At 35.3% G+C, this 22,709-nt stretch overlaps 2 protein-coding genes and 1 long non-coding RNA gene across 3 annotated transcripts in view; all 3 read right to left on the reverse strand.

The window, feature by feature from the left end:
* Nucleotides 1-1,945: 1,945 nt before the first annotated feature.
* LOC127522057 (uncharacterized) lies at nt 1,946-7,892 on the reverse strand. Its single transcript, XR_007932518.1, has 6 exons — nt 6,667-7,892; nt 5,792-5,828; nt 5,419-5,522; nt 5,178-5,264; nt 5,045-5,091; nt 1,946-4,914 (listed from the first exon to the last, which is right to left on the reverse strand). It is a non-coding gene; the product is annotated as an uncharacterized LOC127522057 (long non-coding RNA).
* Nucleotides 7,893-10,087: 2,195 nt separating this feature from the next.
* golt1a (golgi transport 1A) lies at nt 10,088-15,858 on the reverse strand. The gene is made up of 6 exons (XM_051911615.1): nt 15,529-15,858; nt 12,103-12,196; nt 11,713-11,804; nt 10,827-11,005; nt 10,528-10,591; nt 10,088-10,375 (listed from the first exon to the last, which is right to left on the reverse strand). The coding sequence occupies exons 2-6, from the start codon at nt 12,125-12,127 to the stop codon at nt 10,334-10,336; spliced, it is 402 nt and encodes a 133-aa protein (XP_051767575.1). The 5' UTR covers nt 12,128-12,196; nt 15,529-15,858; the 3' UTR covers nt 10,088-10,333.
* A 142-nt stretch (nt 15,859-16,000) lies between these two features.
* plekha6 (pleckstrin homology domain containing, family A member 6) overlaps nt 16,001-22,709 on the reverse strand; it is a 66,040-nt gene continuing 59,331 nt past the window's right edge. Inside the window, 5 exon segments of the mRNA XM_051911606.1 lie at nt 16,001-18,325; nt 20,268-20,364; nt 21,121-21,263; nt 21,619-21,752; nt 21,876-22,025. Of these exon segments, the coding sequence (XP_051767566.1) occupies nt 20,270-20,364; nt 21,121-21,263; nt 21,619-21,752; nt 21,876-22,025 (522 nt within the window). The 3' untranslated portion in view covers nt 16,001-18,325; nt 20,268-20,269.

Consider the following 22,709-nt stretch of genomic DNA (forward strand, 5'->3'; position numbering starts at 1 on the left):
AATACACATAAATACACATCAAGCAATAATGATGTTGTTGACATTAACAATTTGAGAAAAAAGTACACCAATAATAATAATTTGCATGGTTTGATGTGATTAGGGATGCCAGTATCGGTATCGCCCGATACCAAGCGCGTGTACTTGTACTCGTACTCGTAAAAATACCCCGATACCAAAGACCGATTCCTCGCATGACATAACTGACAGAATTTTCCGTGCACAGAGACACCGGCGGCAGCAGCAGAAACAATATCAGCCTCAGGGGTGTGGAAATACTTAATAATTAATGATGACAACCCACACATTGCGAACTACATGCTTTCAATCGCAATTCGTTATCGATTAGTAAAGGCGGGATAGGCGGAATCGCGCTGAATGACACAGACCAGAAGCGCTCTCTCTCGCGTGCGCGCTCTCTCTCTTTCTTGCGCGCGATCAGTTCTCCTCGCACCTGAATGGTCAAATGCACACATAGTTGTCAAAATGTCCATCGTGTGGAGTATCTCACGTAAATACAGTCGGTTATGGCTTAAGTGGACGTAAACATTTGGGTGAAAACAGGATATGTGTAAGTATCCATGGGTTCGGTCTTAAAGGGACCGTAGCCTATATTTGTCATTAACGTTAATAAAACAACAAAAGATGTTAAATAAATGTATACATGGTAAATAAACCTTTAATTTGTATCTCTATAGTATTTGTTGTATTGTTTGTAATTTGTTTGTAAATTTCTTTTTATATAACACCAATTATATATATTGGTAATTATGCCATTTGAAGGTTATTGGACACTGTGAAATTTTTGTTCTTTAAATTTGTGACAAGCACATAAAAATTATTACTTTTTTCATTAGAGTAATAATAAAGAAGCTGTCCTACATTCATTAGTCTCCCTGTGTTGTGCTTGGAAAACTGCAACATCACCAAAAAGAGAGAGAGAGAGAGAGAGAGAGAGAGAGAGAGAATTTAATAAATGTATAGGCATCAGTATCGGTATCGGTGAGTACTAGAAAAAAGTATCGGTACTCGTACTCAGCCCTTAAAAAATGGTATCGGTGCATCCCTAGACGTGATCCAAGCTAAGCGATTGTTAGATTAAATCACCATAGGTTGCGCTATTTATTGTAATGTTTTTTTTTCTCAGTTGGTCAGAACAAAAGTGGCAGACATGTTACTCACTTGTTCAGATGACATTTTCTGGTGAAAATTCTTATTTTGGTCATACTTCCAAGATCAGTGAATCCAAAGTAGGCCTACAGTACTGACTGCCAGCAAACATTAGATTCATCTGTGCTGAGGAGCCGTGCCGATGCACAACCCACGTAAAGACGATAATACCGCAAATAACTGCAATTTCAGGTTTCAAACAGAGATGGCAACAAAGAGGCAAAACTTACGGACTGCATCTGTAACAGAATTATTCATCTGTTGTCATCATCTTTACCTTAAATGCTAAAAACAATGTACTTCACCTTAGTTTTCATGTGATATACAAAAAAAAAAAAATGTTTTTGGTCTAACTTACCATAAGACAAATCAATATGGAAATATGCATTTTAGCTATAACAAAACTATAACAATAGGATTGTTTAGATATAATTCACACACAAAAAGTACTAATTCAAGAGTGTTTGAAACCAATAATTAATGCAGCTGGACATTTGAGGCAAAACCCTAGTAACGTCCTGATCTCCCTACATATGCAGACATAAAAGAACAGATAAGTGACTGAAAACACACTGTCATTAAGATGCACTGTAGCATGTTAAAAAACAAAAAAAACCCAGAAAATGTAATCCACTCCTCCAGCCCTAAATATTTTAAATGTAATTCTTGTGGTTTTAAAACTGAAAGGTCTCAAAATGGTGTAGCAATAAGGCCAGAGAAGTTTATTTACAGTATGTGAGGTTTTGGTGGTCAAACTTTCATTGCACACAAGGAATTAACAACATACCAGCAGGTTTTATTGAATTAGATCATGAAGCCATTGTGATACTGTCGACACGCTGAAGCCTTTAGCATGAAACATTAGAGCTATTTTAATGACATCTTATAACATTTGATATAACTATGTCTTTGTTTTCCTTTTCTTTCATCGATTGTTTATACTGCACGTTTTACAACTTAATTCGATGACACTGGCTTATTAGCAATGCATTGATGACCACAGAGTTTCAGGTTCTTTGTGCAAAGCTGTTGTTTAGTGCAAAATGTCAGAACTGGAATTATTAGCCATTTGTATGGTTTATATTAAAAGAAAAAAGCCAAAATGAAAAAAAAAAAAATATGAAAGAAAAAAGGTTTAGGGCCACACCAACTCAATAAGGCTGATTTTGACTACAACACAGATCTTGCATGTGCTGGTGGAGATTTTTTAAAACAGAGCGCTGTTATTTAACCAAACCACCAAATTTCACATGCCAAACCTCAATGGATGTGCCAAAAATGCTTGGAATCCTTCTTGTATTGGTTTACGTTGTGCAACAGTCAATCTTTTTTTACTGCCTGTGGAAAAGCACTTTTTGTAATTAAATGTTTGATTATGTGACAATGACATTTTTATAAAGAAAAAAGTTTAGTTTTTATTAAAAATGTATTAAGAACAATCTCTTCGACTAAAAACAAAATGATGTGCAGCTGAGTACCTAATAAAGCAGACAGATCAAAGTCCATTATCAGTCGGATGTTAGCAATGCAATAGCATTTCTTTGTTGCCCTGCCACTAAAGATGGAAAGCCCTTCAACTTCAGCATCTGTTATGAAATGAACTATTTCAATCCCTAAACAGAACCACATGCAGGCAGTGTGTTTATGAATGTCTGCAGCAAAGCTTCTATGACACGAAGTTTAACACGCTGTAGCAAAATTCATAAAGACATGTACTTTAAGTTCATTGAGCTACAATTGTTGCTGCTGAATTTAAAGCAGTTGCACAAAAGGCTCACTCTGTGCAGTACCTGAAAGGAGTGCCCCAATACAAAACTAATTTTGTAATGAATTCAATACAAATGCGAACTCAAAATAGAAGCGTTTCTTGGAAGCTGGACGTCTACTCTAATTATTTAAACATCTGTGTCTTATCAGAATAAAGAGGGTGACTTTTAAAGTCCTTTGGGTTCTTTTGAGGGTTTGTGTTTATCAGATATTCACATGTGTGGTTAGGGTTGTTTAAATCACTGAAAAAATTTTTGGAAGGATGATAACATCCTATAATAATGCTCCTGGCATTGGTTCACACACAGATAAATATAGTTATTGTATTCAAAATAACATCACAGCTTTACACAAAGCTCACATTCAAATAGGTTTTCATAGTGACTACTACTTCATATAGCAACACATGCAGAGCCATTGATACCACCAAGTGGTTGGACACTGTCAGTGCAAGCTGATGTGATCCACCACCATGACATTTTGATATGTGGCATATCAAATATTAAACCTGTAAATATCAAATATAACAAATTTCAGCAAACATGTGGTGGTATTGGGAAATATCAAAGTTACACTTAAAAGTTATCCTTTTATAACAATGTTCCAGAGAGATGCATTTCTTTTGCATCGTGAGATTTTTATAGTTTCCCCTCAGGCCCTAAATGAAAAATGATGCTTTGACGGTGGAAAAGCAAGTGTGAATAGTGAAGAAGGGGCATGTTTGTTATCATGTATGTCTGCACATTTAAACTAGTTATTTATTACTGTAAGACTTTCACAGACGCATGTCGGGTTCCTTCCTGTCAGGATGTGGTGTTTTATGATGTGAAAAATGCACTAAAATGTGCGCCTGAAAATTCACTGGAAAAGTGAAATGCCTCCCATCCATTATGTTTATGTAACCGTGTTTAAAATTTTGTGTTTTTGTGATGAAAATATGAACATTTGTAACTTCATACATGCACATCTTTTTACACAGTGTTAAAGGGACAATTAAACTGTAACATGAAAATTCTGTCATCATTTACTCACCCTCTTGCTATTCCAAACCTGTGTGACTTAATTTCTTCTGTGAAACACAAAAGAAGATTTTTATTTCCTTACCCATAAATTGAAATGTCAATCCAATGTTACTTGGGACCCCATTGACTTTTTATTCTGATGGGCAAAAACTACTGAAACTACTTTATATACAGTCAAATAAAAAATTATTCAGATATTTTTTATATATTTTTACTAGTGGGTACAGGACACTATAGTTCATTTATATAAGTGAGGATAGCAAAATAAAGTGAACTGTGACATATTATACCCAAAAATTCTTCATACAGTAGACTACCAGTAAAATTGATAAGAATTCGGAACCAAAAATGATTCAGACACTTTGACCTGACCATGTTTTGCTTAAGTGTTATCTGACATAATTTGACAATTTAACTTTGAGATCCTGTCATATTTTATATTTTTCATATTCATATTTTTTTAACTATAGTGAATAAACTGTATTAATGAATGAAATGTTCAAGGTGTCTGAATAAATTTTGGTTTGACTGTATATAGGCAATAGTTCTGCAGAAGAAAGTCATAGATGTGGAACAACATGAGGGTGAGTAGCCTAAATGATAACAGAATTTTCATTTCTTGGTGAATGATTTGTTTAAGCCAATTTTTTACAAAAGCTAATCACATCTTTTACTTATCTGTTTTAGTAAAGACAACCATGGAGTAATTCACAGCAGACTCATTGCTCGCATCGCTGTTAACGCTTGTAGTACCGTCATCACAGCTCGCTTGGCCTTTACTGTTGATCTTCTTCCGTCGGGACTCTTTAACATTCACATAGTCTACAGCCATTATTTTATTATTAAAGTCCACTTGTCCAGGTGTAGCACTCTCTGAAACATTTATGTAGTCAGAAGTCTTGGAACGCTCTTGTAAGCTTACATACCGCTGAGAGAGACTGGAAAGATCTGCCAGCTGACATACAAACAAAAACGTTAATAAAGGATTGTAACCCCCTTTGAAATGGCTTGTAATGCATCTGGAATACGTAATGGATGGCATTCAGGTGCGTGAGGAAGAAGTTAATGGTTTTCAAATGACTTACCGAGCCTTCAGGGGTCCCAGAACTTGTAGAGGATGAATCATCTCCACCTAATTGTTGACAAGGCCAAAGTTTAGCGTGAAAGCCTCAGTGGACGAACAGTAAGACTAATTGTAAAACATGTTTTTACCGTCACCTGAAAGAGGGGAAACACTTAATGCAATATTCGGACGCAAAGCGGTTGATTCTCCTGTTTCGTTGGTCGTGTGGTCTTTTCTAAGGTCTGAATTCAAACAAAAATCACACACATACTAAATAAAGCTACATATTACATATCACATTAATTGAAAAAACACGTAATCATAATAATATCAAGCATTTGTCATTTACTCTGTTAAGAAAAAATACTACTAAAAGTAGTACTGTAATTCACTCACCACGTTTCCTCGAGGAGACTATTTCAAAGAGAAGAATCAGGAGAACGACAACCAAGAAAACGAGGAAACAGATGATACCGTACAACAACGGATGAAGAACTTTACTAAAACAATGCATAAATAAATGTTGATAACTGGAATCATCATAAGATTTAATTATGTAGTTAGGACAAGAACCGTTTCAAGTCATTTAGCCGATTTGTACGGCAACTTATCGCTTCACACAGAAGTCAAAATACAAATACAACTCAAAGACTAAAAGTTAAAATAATGTGTTACATTGTAAATCTACCAAAACGTTTATGTTTGTAGACAGGATAACTTTAACTGGTAATTCAGTAAAAAAAAATCATGTTGAGAATTACAGAATTACCAAACTTCTGTGTTTGAAGTCTCACTTGTGTCCGTATCTGTGGGAAGCAATACATTTAATTTGCATTAAAACAAATTGATACAGGTGATCAAGACAATGTGTGCTAATTTTGTATTATTCTATATTCAGGTTTAGATAATATCTAAACAAAGTTACAAATTGCATATGACAGATTTATTTCAAAGTCATTTACATCAGTGTCTTTCATATATTTATTGACACGAAATTATTCCATATAAGAAATATATAAAAATATATAATTTTTTCCATTCCAGATGATATTTTTGTACATGTTTGTGTTTACCTCTTTATCATTTACAATAAAAGTCTGTTTTATTTTAACACAACTTTCAGATCTTAAAAAAAGGTAAATTAATTGTTAAAATAACAGCTGTATTATAGTGGTACATACGGAATTTAGTATTAGAACACTTTAGTATAGGGAACACATATAAACTATTAGTACGACTTTTTCCCTTAATAAACTCCTAATTTACTGCTTATAAATAGTTAGTAAGGTAGTTGTTAAGTTTAGGTCTTGGGTAGGATTAAGAATGTAGAATATGGTCATGCAGAATAAGGCATTAATATGTGCTTAATAAGTGCTAATAAACAGCCAATATTCTAGTAATATGCATGCTAATAAGCATCTAGTTAAAAGACCCTAAAATAAAGTGTTACTGTTTTTATTAATTTAATATTTATTTTGTGTTTTGCATACTTGTATAGTCCTAATCCAATTTTTTTTATTATTTTATAATTTTATATTAAGCTATATGACCTACATTTCTGGTTTTGAACAATCATCCTATTGAGCATAATGTATTACAAAATATATCAGGAAAATAAAATAAAGTTTGTGCCACGTGTCTTACCTGCCAGCACATTGAAGAAAAACATGCAGAGTGTAATAATGAATACAGGGTGTATAATCCACATCATGACTTCAGACACACTAATTATTTAGTTTTTCAAATTGCTTCTTATGATGATCTTTAATATTTGTATCAGTGCTGATCAAGTTCCCTCTCAAAGGCACAACCACGGAAACACTCAATGATTACCATCTAGAGAGTCAGTGGAAAGTTGTGGTTTGAGCGTCACCAGTTTAAATAAGGTAAAACACTCAAGATACAGTACCAAAAATAAGAATCTTGCTCATTGAAAGAGATGCTTTGATTGTTGTACTTAAAAAAATAAAAAATAAAAATTAAATGAATTTTTACAGATTATTACCAATTGTTTTATTCTAGTATAGAACAGAGAAGAAATAGAAATTTGAGTCCAGTCTTTAATCAAGCTTTTTGCCATTTTGATGATCAAAAACAAGACTAATATACAGGGGTTTTTTTTAAATTATTTTTATGGTGAGCAGTTCATTTTGGTTTACCATGCTCAAAATATAAAGGCCTAAATATGTAAATAATCAGAGAGCCTGACCTGATGGTGTTTTCAAGATTTAAATTAAATAGGCTAAATGGATTACAACATCCAGATTTTGCTTGATGTGGCAACATTAAGTATTTGAGAACAAGTTACTGAGAACAAGTTAAAGCAAAAAACAACGTTAGGTTTGTGATCACCAGAGTGCGTGAACAGGAAGTACAGTACACACACACACACACACACACACACACACACACGCACACACTTTCACAGGTTTAACCTAATGCATTAAGTTCAGACATTTTAAACATTTTTAACTTTTATTTTAAATGTCACCAAATAAAGTAATTTTATTCAGGTTGTTTTGTTCATTTTTGTTATCATTACACCTCTTCATATTGAAGATTAATAACTATTCCATTAATGGGTAACACTTTAGAATAATGGAAGTAATGCAGAAAAATAAGCAGAACATGAACACTTCAGCTAATAAGATTAACTAATCCATATAAGAGCAGTTGTCTTTTTTTACTCTGAATATAGTCATAAAATGCATTATAGTCACTCAATTGTTACTAGTCACTCTAGAATTACTAGTGATCTGGACCATTATTTTAGAGTGAAAAACATTCACTTATGGCAATCAGATGATTAAATTACCACAAGGAATACATGAAAAGAACAAAAACAGTATTAAAAAAGGCCCACTGGACCTCACTTCACAGGTATCTTCTGTTTAAATCCTGTAAGCGTGTTCTGTTCTCTCTTCCCATAGCGGAGACCAAAAGAATTGAGATTGTAGTACGCGACATTCTGCCTTCTCTTTGTGTAAGGCCTTTCTGGAGACCACCACCATGTGCCCCGCTGAGGATCTGCACCCATGGAGAAGTGCATTGAGAGCTTGGGAGAAGGAGATCCAGCTGTGGGACGAGCATCAGTTCCCCTGAGAACCCGCAGTGATGTTTCATCAGGAGTTTCATCTAGAGATACAACAAAAACTGGGATGTGAGACACAGGCCTACTTCAAACAAATAAAACTGTATGCTTTACAGTTATTATATTTTTATCTCATGTCCAATACAAGCTTAGGTAACACTTTATTTTGTCAACTTATTGTACTAACCCTAACCTATAACAGTCTACTAAACTCTATCAATATTAGTTAACATGTAGTTGCAAAGTTACTTATAGTTAGTAGAATGTCTAAATTGACCATCGAATAAAGTGTAAGCTTATGATATATCTTATAATTTCACTTTTTTTTTTTCATAAGAGCATGTTACAACAACAGTCTATGTTGTAAGACACACAGGTTTGGAAACCTATACAATGCATCCACAATCTTACATATCAATTTTCTTTTAGTTGCATTGTCATTTGTTGCTGTTTAATAACACAGTTTAATATTTACTATATTGTTAATTTATTATAAGTTATTGCCACAACATTGAACTTACCTTCTAAGTAATATTGAAAATTCCCTGAAGGGTATGTGTCTCCAATCGCCACTGACAACATCAAAATGATGGTAAGTAGCATCATTTTAATGTGTTTTGAACCTAAATTTGTTTCTGCAAGAAATAAATGCAGTTAGAAACCAGCACACATGGTTGTTTTCTGAATCATGGGTACTTATTAAAAGACTCATTTATGAAATCACATGTTTCAGTGACATTTATCTGTATGTTTTCATACTCATAAGCTCTCGCTGTCTCTCTTACACACACACAGATGTTGGATTTTATGTTTTATGGGGACTTTTCATAGACATAATGATTTTTATACTGTACAAACTGTATCTATCCCCTAACCTAAACCCTAGCCCTAAAAACAACCCTCGCAGAAAACATTCTACATTTTTACATCTTCAAAAAACATAATTTAGTATGATTATGCTGTTTCCCTCACACACACACACACACACACGCACACACACACATCAAAGAGAATTTGAGAATTTATCAAAAGCATCAGAAACCATCATTTCACCTCTACTCCTATTCTGTTCATAGATGTAAAAAACAAAATATATATAAATGAAAAAATATATAATACAATAATATTATAATATAATAAAAAATATACCACAAATAAATATCAACTAATCAGGCATTCTGTAACCAAAATGCTGCTGATTGCTCTAAAGAACAATGATAAAATAGCAATGTAAAATGTACAAGAAAAATGAAAATCATTCTTCATAACTGCACAGGCTCAAATTGAACATGGAATTGGCAGGATCAAAATGTACATTTCTTTACATTTTGAATAGCATAGACAGTACAAACAAGTGGATTCTTTTTTTTTTTTTTTTGAAAATGACTTTCAGATCCAGACCCTCTTGGGTAGATTGCTAAAATGCAATTCCAGTGAACAAATGTACTGATTAAAGAAGAAAAAAACTTCAATAAACTGTCAATCACTTCAAATGCTTCAAAAAGACCATCACACAGAATGTGTATACAGTATGTGCACTTAACACGTATGCAACTCAAGGCAAACATAAACAATGGGAGAACTATGAAGTAAATGGCTTACCTTTACACTTGCAAGTATGGAGGTTGCGTTTGGTTCATACAACCTTCAGACACAATTTATCTTTCTCATACAACATTACCTGCGTCAGAGCCTCCCCGGTGGGTCGCAGACCTCCATAACCCTCCCCTCTTTCCCTCTGATCTTGTCTTTTTGCCCCGGGGTGAGTCCACCACCCATCCCTTTCACCGGAACATTCCAGAACCACAAAGCCTTTATATATTTGAACTCAATATCATTCATTTGATTTTCTATTTGAGGGTATTCATTGAAGTTGGGGGGAGCAGACAGATGGAATAGAAATGAGATGATTGGAAAAGCACTCCTCTAAAATATGTATGCATAACTTGTAGCATTGAGAGCAGGTCAACAAGCTTTGAAATATCACCGGACATTTTATTTTTGCTTGTGTTCATCTCAAGAGGCAAATATACAGACATACGTCTTGCGCACATCAAATCCTGGTATTGTATAGTATATATTTATTTTTAATAGAAAAAGATATGTATTTAAAATAAATGAACACAAAAATAGCATTCTTAAGTTATTATATAGTAAGGCATGTTATTATAAAGATTAAACAATGACTAAAATATTAAAATAAAATAAACCACACAACTTTTACACCATTGAAGAACTACTTCCAGATAACCTGTTTAAAATCTGAAAGAGAACAAAGACACAATGAGGAATGTTTAGTACTGTGAATGTTTAATTGTATTGTTGTAAAAAGAAATAATTTGGTTGTGTTTAAACTTATTTGTTAGCTAGATTTAAGTTGATCCAAACATTGTAAAACAGTGTTTGTTCCATACCGTAGTTAAAAAGGGAATGTTCAAGACTCTTGCGAGAAATCCAAAGGCCATTGGGAAGAATGACCTACAAACAACGCAGAGTATTGTTATTTGTTTGTTTAGAAGAGGAACGATCTAAGAACAATGTCAATTCAAGCAAATAAATAGCATATTTAGGCTATATGAAAAGTAGAAAAAGGTTTCAAAATTAGTTTGGGCAAAATGCATTTTGGTTGGTTTGAAGTAGGAACTTCTTAACAAAATGGAGGCGCCTGCCTTGCACACAAGGACAGGATATGATTCAACTGTTGTTTACTCACTTAAATAGGAGCACAAAGCCATAGGTCTCCACTAACATGCCAATGCGAGGCCATCTTAGTAGAACTAAAGCCACGCCTCCTAGAAAAAAGGCGGAGCTTCTGAGTTTCTGTCTCTGGAAAAAGAAGTGGGCTGTCCTCCTTAAACCAATGATGAAGGCCAGACCAGACAGAAACAGAATCTGATATAAGAGAAAGAAAATGTTTGGAAAGTACAAAATTATGTATATATGCACTACCGTTCAAAAGATTTTTTTTGATGGTTTTGGAAGAAAATGTTATGCTCACCAAGGCTGCATTTATTACAATACAGTAAAAACTATAATATTATGAAACATTATTACTATTTAAATAACTGTTTTCTATTTTCTATTTAAAAAATATTTTTATACAGTCATTACTTCAGTCTTCAGTATCACATGATCCTTCAGAAATCATTCTAATATGCTGACTTCTGATTATTATCAATGTTGAAATCAGTTGTGCTGCTCAATATTTTTGTTTGAAATTTAGCTTTTATTTGAACTATATACATTTTTCTTGCAAAATAAAATTATTAATTTCTTTAAAAAAAACTTGCTTACCTAAACCTCATTTTCTGACACACTTGAAGGGACTGTTCACCTAAAATTAGTGTTTAATGAAAATTATGTATTTTGCCCTTGTTTCTCAGCTTTTAACATTTCTGGATTTAGAATTTGTATGGAATAGATTAACTATATTTTACAAAAAAAAAAAAAAAAAAAAAAAAAAAAAAGTTATATTTAGTAAAAGTGACAAAGTTGAGCAGATTACAGAATCTTCCATTTTTAGATGAACTATCCCTTTAAGAAAGTTTCCCATGACCAAAGAGCTTGTGTCATGTCTAAACAGCTCATTATGCACTTACATTACCAAACGCCAACAGGACCGAGTCAAAGTACAGCAGTATTCCAAACAGCACAAAGAACACGCCAAATCCTGACAGACCCACGCCGATTTCTAGAATTCAGATAGAACAGATTGTTTAGCTATATTCTTAGATATTTAATCAAGCAATTATTATTGTGGTCATTTAAAAGGTAGAACACTGCATGGAAATCTTATAGCTATTGCAAACAAAAATGTAAAAAATATTCTCTAAATGTACTGATTTACATTCTGTTTATTCACAATTACTTGAATAATTTACATTAAAAGTCAGAATGAACATACCAGTGTTTGTGTATTCAGTTGTAACTGTACAGAACTGTAACTAATACAGCGATTCATTTATATTCAATGAAAGAAAGACACTCACTCTGAAACTCAGTGACTGTGATCATGGTTTCCCCTCTGTTGTCTTTCTTGGCTCAGATCTCCCGGTTTTAGTTCCTTGGTTTTTACTGGTTTGTCTGTTCAACATAAATACTTGACTTTTGAACCCTACCGTAGGGTGAACATTAACTAAACGTATTAGAATGACGAGAGAGAGAGAGAGCTCTGCCTGATGATCACTTTATCTCTTTTACACACTATCACAGTCCATTCAGTCATCCATGTGTCCACTCACCCTCTGCCCTTATTTCTTTACCTCACATCCCACTAACAAATTAATTAATCTCTAATATGACAGCTGATGCTGCCACAAGTACACCCTAACACCCCTTCACAATTTGTTAATATAACCTGCCCTCCAAACTAAAACATTTGAAAAAGCACATTACATAAATGTAATGTGCTTTATTGGTATGACAAATAACTGTACATTCATATTAGCTGTGTTCAGAAGAAAATAGTGCAAAACAACATACATAAAAAATTTATCAGAGACCCTAACTAGATAAAATTATTATACAGCTTTCTGGAATGCACCTACTTGATTATGACTTGTCAAGAGTGGCATTCAAAGGTCAGATATTTTACTAATATTCCCCATTGCCCATGTATGGAACCTTATTTCTGCCACAGAATAAAAAATAAAAAAGGTAAATGCGGCTTTTTTTTATTATTATTTCACAATTGTGACTTTTTCTCACAGTTCTGACTTTTTTCATTGTACACTCCTGAGGGTGTCCTTAAACATGGTGGTGACTACCCAGAATGTAGTTTGCAGTGACATAGTTTATATATATACACATATACACACATTTAACCCCTCTACCCAGGTCCTACTTGCCCCTCAATGCGCGGGCCTCAAACCCGGGTCTCCGGCATGGGAGTCGGACACTCTAACAAGGAGGCTAAAGGCTGCAACTTCTAGCGTCAGTCGCTAGAGCATCTCTTGAGATCAGAGGAGTGAGGTTTACTCGCACAGTGACTAGCTGGTCTCCGTTACACTCACCCCCCTAAACCTCACTCCCATCCGGGTCACGGCACCAATGTAACCCCTCTACCCAGGTCCTACTCGCCCCGCTCTGCACGGGCCTCAAACCTGGGTATCCGGCGTGGGAGTCGGACGCTCTAACAAGGAGGCTAAAGGCCGCAACCTCTAGCGTCAGTCGTTATATATATATATACACACACACACAGTACTGTGCAAAAGTAGGCCACCACCAGCTTTGTTGTTTTATAAATGTTTTAATGACCATCCATATTTATTTTCCTGTCTCTTTATTAAGATACAAACAGAAAATACAGAAAATATGTACAAAAAATGTAAAAGCAAAAATCAGTATTTAGTGGACTTCCAGTTTCTCTTCTGAGAAACAGATTTTGAAAGTTTTCTTGGCCTTTCAGTCCTTTTCCATTTCATTTAGGTTTAAGAGAGCAGGTTCCTGCTATTGCTCAAGTGTAAAGGGAGGTCACTAAATACTTGCCACTTTAGCCTATAGAAACCATTTTTTTCTGATTTAAAACAACATACAAATTTCCTGTATTTTCTGGTTATATTCTAATAAAGAGACTGAGAAATAATTATATATGGTCATTATACTATTGCTAAAACAACATCTAATGATGGCCTAAGACTTTTGCACAGTACTGTATGTATGTATGTATATATATATATATATATATATATATATATATATATATCAACATTTGTACATGAGAAGATTTATATTTCTCCATCATTTTTAATTTGATTATGCTGCTCATGCTTCACGGGATTGTAGTTCCTACCCTTACAAAATCCATTAAGTACAGTCTTGTACCTTTGTCATTTTGTCTGAACTTTTTTGCTTCAAATAAAAGTTTGTAATGTTATGATTCACCTCATAGCTGATTGGCTTGGTTCATGTCTTATAACTCTTTAACAAAGACTTTTTTAAAATACTTAAAATACTTCCAGAACCAGCGCTGCTGGGAGGCGGGAAATATTGCACTCTATAGAGTCTGGAAAACTACGTCATTGCACTTTGCATTCTGATGATCATGATGATATAAAAAAGTTTCATTTTACCAGCTTGGAAACAACACATTGGTGAAAGTGAAAGTAAAACTCAATGAAAAACTGCTTCAGTTGAGATGCGTTTTCCACGTTGGTCTTGAGAGCAGCTATGGCAGTTCATAACACAGCAAGCATTCACCATTCTAATGTGTTTTTAACTGTATAATATACATTTTAACATCTACCTACACAGTCTCTACTGTAGTGTCTGTGTCCTAAAGTCCCAGAATGCATCGTGTCGTTGACATCACGTTCCCATTCTCTATTGGTAGCAAACTATCTCCCTAAAATCTACACATGCGCCTCTTTCTTCCTCTTCTTTCCTCTTTCAGTCCTGACAACAGTGTTACAAAGACACCAACATGCCTGCCATTAACATCTTTTTCTTTTTAACCTCAACCATAACCCATTCCTCTCCTGGTATCCATTAGCAATCTCCAACAATTAACTATTTTCCATTACACAAATACCTTCTCAGTCTGTGCAGTCCTATCCTTTGTTTAACAAAAAAGTGAACTGTTCTATAACCATCTGATCCTCACAACAAATTACTACAAAGCCTTAATACTTTCCAGTAGAGTGTGTATCATAAACATACTATATCATAAACATATTGTTTTTTTTTTGTTTGTTTGTTTTTTTTTTTTTAGAGCTGCTTTACAGCAGAATTTGCCAAGCAGAAGAAGCTGCTTTGAAACAATCTGTACTGTATAAAGCACTATATAAATAAAGGTGACTTGTTATTTACTGGCATTATATTCCCCACTGCTGGAACATTTTCTTGGCTTTCACTTTGTGCTTGTGTTGTTATTGTCAAAATACACTGAATTTATAGCTGCTTTCCAGGAAAGTCTCATCCTCAAAATTAAAAGCGAATGTAAAATTAATAAAGCAAATATTCAACACTAAGCTTCATTTACAATACAGGTGGCCCAGGAACGATTGTGGTCATAAATAATTGGTTGGGAGATTTCTGTGAAAAAAACATGTTGGAATGTTGCATTGACTGACATCTGGCTCAATATGGGTTTCGCTGCGGATTATTCCATTTCCAACCGCAAAAACATGACTAAGACTGTAATAAATAGGCTGTATATATCTATTTTGTTAAAAATAATTTAGTTCTAACTATTCATTTACCTCACAAGTTGCAGCAAAGAGCTTCTGTTGTAGCAAAGTGTAACTTTATCTACCTGTAGAAAGATTTGAATGTTGTGAATGAATAAATGAAATCTTTGTCTGTTAAGAAGGAGTAAAGTGTCTCATGTTTAAAGCATGGTTGTTCTCTGTTTAAGGTCCCGTTTACACTATTGCGTTTTTGTTTTAAAATGCGTAAGTTTTGCTACGGTTACGAACCTCGAAAACGGAGACTTTCGAAAATGCTGCAGAGCCCGTTTTAGTTTGAAAACGCCGGGGTTGCGTTTCAGTATAAACGGACCAAAACGGAGACTTTTGAAACCGATGCCGTGGCTGCCCACGTTCGCTTTGCGTATCCTTGACGGCCGTGAAAACAATAACACGTAGACTGCACTGTACTTTGATGGCTTTGTTGTCATTTTTAGCAGCCATTGTGCAGTTAAACTCTGCATACATGCGCAAGAGGCAACTGTTTACACTTATACGCGCATGCCCAGTGTGCATGAACGGTCATGTGACATGCGTTTTCGGCCGTCACCGTGTAATGTAGACAGAGACCGTTTCTGGAACGCCATTGTAGACGAGGATCGTTATTATTTTAAAACACCGTTTTAAAACGAAAACGCACAAGTGTAAACGGGGCCTAAGTTTCAAAAAGTGATATGAACAAATAAAGACTTTTAATTACAAATGAAGGTTTTAAATACATTCACTTTATTGCATGAGGGTACTTCTAAAGCAAGCACATGAAGTATTTTATTTAGTTCGATTTGCATAGCTCAAGCAGTCTTGTTTTTTTCCTTAAAATAGCATTAATTACGGTAAATATGAAGACGTACAGTGTTTTGTTTTAAAAATATTTACACAGACCAATGTGCTTATTTTGAATGAGTTATTCCCACTTTATATGCTACATATCTTATCAAATATTAGACATCTCTGCTTTGACTGTCCAACTGCGACTTTGACCATTTTTTCCAATTACATACAAAATAACACTCTAAACAAGGCCTTCAAAAGGATGCTGTAAAGTTTCGGTCAATAAATTAAAAATATATCAGCCTCAATTCCCTATAATATATCAGATCAAAACTCTCTTTAATCATTTTATAAATGTAACCAATCAAACCCTTATTTTATACATCATAGAAAAATATGCAACGCATTGATCTTGTTTTTCTCTTTCTGAAAAATGATAAAAATAGATCTCTGTCTTCCCCTTCAGGGCTGTTTTTGCTTAAAAGTGATAATGAGTAATCTGCTTCTCTGAAACTTGACTTTCTTTTCCAGATTTCATACTGTGTTTTTAGCTTGATTCAGGGTCTTTTTTTTCTTTTTCTTTTTGTTTTGGAATAAGAACAATACAATATCCATGAATTTTCCCAATGGGAGAAATAAAAATCACACAAAATATCTCATACACAAGCGGAGGCTAGTGTTTAGTCAAGAGTTAAACCAAAGACATGTTTAAAAAAAAAAGAAAAAAAAAAAAGACAAGCAGAAAGCACAGTATGGGCTAACAACTTGCATGGCATTTCAGAGGTTTCGATATGGTGAAAGATCGAAGTACAAAACAGGAGATTTATATTGTTTGGCAAATCGTTCTTTACTTTACGATACATTATAATCAAACTGCTTGATTACAGAGGTAATTACCAGTGATAGAAAAATAATCCAAAATATTGTTCCATTTAATTCCATGTCAATCTATATTTACACAAAAACTGTGCCACAGCAGAAAAGAAAGCCAAATGAATCTCCAAATGGCACAATGATCCACAAATAAGGGCTTTGATATTCTGTTGGGGCAACAGGTTACATAATTTAACGTCATTATATACAGGCTGTAATGCAAGTTGCTGGCCCCGCATGAACACGCATTGTTTCAACAAGCAGACTTACAACTCTAAGGACACTTCCAATGTTTCGGCTTCTTTTCTCAATAATCTAACACACACGCTCACAAGTATTTAGGTACCATTATTTGGTAACTACTGTCCTAGCAGTAAAAGCACTATGATGAGTCCACATGGCTTTGATGCAAAGATTAGAGTAATAGACATATCAATATATATGCTTTCTTTATAGATACACACGGTACTTAAAGGCCTGACAATGGTTTGAGAGACTGCAATGCTGATGGGAAGAGGGTTCTTAAGCCCTATAGAGAAACGGGAGAGGATTGTGGGAAAGACGGAGGCCAGGAGGAGTCACAGTGAGTCTGGCCTTAAAATTGATGGAGGAGAAGTGCCCAATGCCAAGTCTTCTTGTATCAACAACATCTTTTGGATCAAAACATCAACGGATTCGTCCACAGTCTGTGACTGTTCCAAGTCCCTACTGAGTTCCGTTCATAAATCCTTGGTGGTCAATCAAGGCTAGTGTTTTGAACACAAATAATTATCATACCAGTGGTTCTGAATCTCTCTCATGATGACTTACAGATAAACTGAGCTGACAACTTTGCTGTAGTCCTTGGTCTGGTTTTACAACTTCCTCAAGCATGGCTATTTTCCTCTGGTCGCATCTCAGTCTCCGTCGCGCTCTTTCCTGTCACGAACGTGCTTGTGTCTGCAGAATCCGTCCTGAGCATGTAGCATGAATTTGCTGTGTACTCCAATCACTGTAATGTGACCGAGAGCAGATATGAATCTGTAAACATCGTCCACTTCCTGGCTAGTTTGTAGCTTTTGTAATATGAATGCCATCCTCCGAAACCAAGTCAAAACAGTTGATTAATTCAATTACGTAGTTCTGCCGTGGGTTACGCACTCGGAATGAGGAGTGCGCAGAGATGTGGAGGCAGATAACCGTGTGAACAGCCCTCCGTTCACATCCAAACATTTTGAAATATTTCTCTGCGTGATGTTGTGTAAGTAATCAAAAGAAATACAATGTTTGACGAAAGGCAAAACATATGTTCTTGGTGTTCAGTGGGTTTTTTTTCCATCTTTTCTTTATCTGCTGGACACTCAGAAGGGCTCACCGTCAAATTTGACAGCTGCAAGAGCTTGAGCTGGGAAAATGTGAGATGAGAGAGAAAAAAAAAAGAGAAAAAGAGAACATATGTATCGTCAGAGACTGTTGTATTACTTTTGTTCAAAGAACTTTAGTTGAATGTTTTTCACACACAAACACACAAAAAATATAATAAGGCCAGAAACACACTCTATGGAAGTATGTGAATGGATCTAGCTACATTTACAGGGATAGTTCAACAAAAAATTGGAAATTCTGTCATCATTTACTCGTTGGTCCAAACCTGTTTGACTTAGGTTGCGTTCACACTGTCAGTCCAAATCCAATTATTTGTCTCTCTGATTGGAATCTGATCTAAAATTATTGTCATCTCCACCGATTTCAAAACATGTCTCCATTATAGTCATTTTCTGCTCGTCCGGCACTTTGCAACAACACAACCTTGTTTCTGCAGCGACTTTCAGCATGTTTCCTATAACAACATCTGATGTATTACATGCCTTGAGAAAGTCACATAAACCACACAAAATCTGATCAGAGCAGTCAGACTGAAACGGATTTCCAGAAATGCGATTTGAATAGGATTTCAAACCACATGTGAATGTAATTCGAAACAGATTTGTAAAAATCTTTTTTTTTTTTTGCCATTCACACTTGCTAAATCTGATCAGATTTCAATCGGATATGCATAAAAATTGGATTTGGACCAACAGTCTGAACGAGGCTTTACTTTCTTCTGCAGAACACAAAAGAAGATATTTTGAAGAACTGTTTTGTCCATACAATGAAAGTCAAAAGAGTCCGAAATCACACTAAACCCTGTTGGCTTTCATTGTATGGACAATTTTGTGTTACGCTGAGAGTCATACAGGGTGTCAATGAGAGTAAATGATGACAGAATTTTCATTTTTTTGTAAGAAATCTGCCAAAATGTATCAGAGACAGCAATTTAAAATGCAACACAAGTATGTGCTGCCACTAGGGGGAACATTAGTGTACATGAGTGTAAACTTTCTTCTAATACGGACAAGTTTTCAGTTCATTTACTGTCATGGCGGAGAAACAATTTGAAAAGAATGAGTCTGTCCTAAATGGTAACTTCAGCCAATGCTGTCTACACTTGGCCAGACAGTGTATGTTGTTTTTGTCTTATTTCAAATCACTTTTAGTCATCTTGAAGTTTGCTGAGGCCCTCTAGTAGAGACCCTTGGTTGAGAACCACTGAGTTACATTAAACTCACCATTTGTGGCATGGCCAATATAGTTAAACTTAACTTACGTTTATGTATATAGATAGCTACCTACATAATATGGTCTGGCTTAATGGCACGCTTTATTGCCTGTGTGAGTCTTTTGAGCTATGAGGTTTGCTACCATCAGAGAAATGCACATTAAATACATTCAATGGGACTGCACTTCTGCATCTGGTTTCCATGTGATTATAGCAGGTGAAAATGCTCCTTAATGAACTGTTAACGAACCAACGGAGACATTTAGTGTTTGTGAATGTCCACTGTAGATCATATGAGCAACATGGTCCAAATGTGCAATTTCAAACACCAGGACTTTCAAAATTCTTGTCACATGGTTTTTATCATCACTGACTATTAATGTCATGAGCTGACTGCAGCTTTTAGATTTACTCTTGGGTGTCAAAACTTCATTGGAAAAGATGCAAAATATACAGAATGAAAGCCAGTAAACACAATTGCAGGAGGTGTTTGTGGATTAGCCACAAATCCTGGAATAAATATGCAGTTAATCAAGATCTAGAATTGAATTTCTTTTAGAAAAATGGAAATATTTTTTCTACCAAAACAGGGTGGGGTAAATGCCCCAATATTCAGCGCCTTTTTCTAGCTCTACTGAAAGTAAAAGAAGGCAAAGACAGTAATGAGTAAGACCAGGAAGAGAGTTTGTGTGAGGACCTGGAAGTGAAAGGAAGGGGCGGGGATTGTTGTGCAGTGGGCGGGACTCACCTTCACACCTTCATGATGTGGGAGGAGTCAGAGTAGTCAGCAGAATGGGGAGGGACCAGGCTGGTTGGGGAGGCAGGGGAACTGGGAACGCACTGGGCTGCAATGCAGTGGAATCATGGGGGGGGGGGGAATATATAAAACAAAAAAACGTATGCCATGAAGCAACTGAAAAAGGAATTGTGGGACAGAGAGGTGATCATATACTCTCCTCTCACAGAGCCACAACACAGAAGGTAAAATGAATCCATGCTAATTGTAATTTTGACTTAAAAAAAAATGGAATAAAATGAAAGAAAACGTCCAATGTATGATCCTAAAATTAGCATGAATTTTTTTGCATTTTGGCTGTTTTTAAAAATCTTAATCTAGCAATTGAGATCAAAGGCATTTTAAATTGAATATATACAGTATATAATTTTTTTTTAAATGATGTTTGTCCTCTGCCTTTGTCAATTCATACATGTTCTGATGTTTAATGATTTAGTAAAGATAATAAACCTGAATATATTCATAGTCATTAAACTCTAGAGCAGTTTCCCAGTGAATATAAATGGAATTAGACAGTGTGCTTCAGTACAGAGGTCACACATCAAGAAATGATCTAAAAGCTTCATTAATATGTTGTAAATGCAGTAAAAATAAATCATATTATCATTTCCTTTTGCAAAATATCACACCTAATAGTTCAAAAAATAACTATAATTAAAGTGCAACCTCAGCACTGAAGTGTGGTGAAGTGTGCATTGAGGACATTGAGGAGCATGTGACATTAGAAGGGCATGAGGGTCAGACAGTGATCAGACAGTTGGGGTCACAGTTCGCCCAGGCTCCTCAGGGCGGCAGGCTTCCTCACCGGAGAGCAGGCGGCTACGGCGGGAGGCCTCGGCGGCCAGCGCGCAGGAAATCTCGATGCGTTTCTCCTGCTCATGGAGCTGCTGCTCCGGGTTACCGGGTCCCTCCACCGGCCCGTCCAAAACTGGCACCACATTTTGCAGGCTGGAGTAAAGACAGATCAGCCATTAATATTCAATAAAGAAGATATATCCTCAGATGAAATTGAAGTAATTTTCAAGATAAAAGAGGAAATTCTATCATAATTTACTCAGTGTTGTTCCAAACCTGTTACCTGTTATATTTTCCAAAGAACACAAGAGTAAAAATTTTTAATTTTATGGTGTATTTTTGTACTTTTATTTTCACAGCTTGACCTTGTTTTAAAAATTTGATGGTCCCAGGTTGTACAGTAAGTGCTGCGTATGATTAATGGCATAACGACAAATGGGTTTGGACCAGACAGAACAAAAACAAAACATTTGGTGTGCAGTGGATGAGAACGTGAAGTGCATCATACTTTGATTTGGCAATCAGTGTCTTGATTCTTTCAACTTTCTTCTGTTTTTCCCGCAGCTCTTCTGGGCTGAGCGGTGTACTGGGCTCGATGTCCAAGTATCGCTCAGGGATCAGGACTTTATCCGGCATGGACAACTGGAGAAACAATGACACAAATGTCCTTGCATATCCTTCACATCAGCCATTATTAGACAACTGTTAAATTGCTGGACGATGTAACAAAAATTTGCAATGCAGTGCTGCCATGTGACCTCTAACCTCTTTGTTGAGATCCAGGTCATAGTGTTCAGGCTCCACCTGTCGTCGCAGGCGAGCAATTTCCTGCCTGGGTGACTCCACACCTTCTCCCCTCACGGCCGCCTCAAGATCCTTAATATCCACCTCATCAGCTGTTACTCTCCTCCGCACCTGGATAACAGGAAGAACAAGTGGCTCAATGCTTAGCATGACTTAAAGTACATTGCAAAAAATGAATTGTTTTTGTGTATTTTGAATTAACCAGTGGCTAATCATTTCATGTTTTAAGCAAATACTTACTGGAATCCAAATAATGTATTAATTATTATTAGATGTATAATATATCAATAATATATTTTGCAGTTTACCTTATTTACTACACTCTTAAAAGTAAAGGTTCTTCAGCATCTATGGTTCCATTAAGAACCTTTAATATCTATGTAACCTTTCTATTGCACAAAAGGTTCTTAATAGTGCAACAAATTTCTTTCCATATTTAAAATGTTTTTCACATTAAGAAAAAAATTGGTTCTTTTAACAACTGTTCCAAACCAAAAATGGTATGTCATTGCTGCAAAACCCCCTTTTTAAAACCTTTATTTTTGAGAGTGTAGTAAATTCATTTTATTTCAAGTTGTAAAGTGTCTAAATGATCAAAACAGGCTTATGAATTCAATATGTAATACATCTGACCCTTATAAATAGTGGGGGCAAGAATTCAAGTCAAAAGCATGAGCTAATGGTAATAAGATGCACTTGTAACCAGCTAGCCTTGCATTAAAGGGTTAGTTCACCCAAAAATTCTGTCATTAATTACTCGGCCTCATGTTGTTCCACACCCATAAGACCTTCGTT

The sequence above is a fragment of the Ctenopharyngodon idella genome, chromosome 11 (genome assembly GCF_019924925.1).
Source record: "Ctenopharyngodon idella isolate HZGC_01 chromosome 11, HZGC01, whole genome shotgun sequence".
NCBI classification, from domain to species: Eukaryota; Metazoa; Chordata; class Actinopteri; order Cypriniformes; family Xenocyprididae; genus Ctenopharyngodon; species Ctenopharyngodon idella.

Excerpts from the sequence above, each read along its gene's own strand:
- golt1a (XM_051911615.1), bottom strand. The coding sequence starts at position 12,127 with ATGATCACAGTCACTGAGTTTCAGA. Across the intron at positions 11,006-11,712 it reads TCCTGTTGGCGTTTGGTAAT|ATTCTGTTTCTGTCTGGTCT; the intron begins GTAAGTGCATAA and ends CTCTTATATCAG. Across the intron at positions 10,592-10,826 it reads GGCTTTGTGCTCCTATTTAA|GTCATTCTTCCCAATGGCCT; the intron begins GTGAGTAAACAA and ends CGTTGTTTGTAG.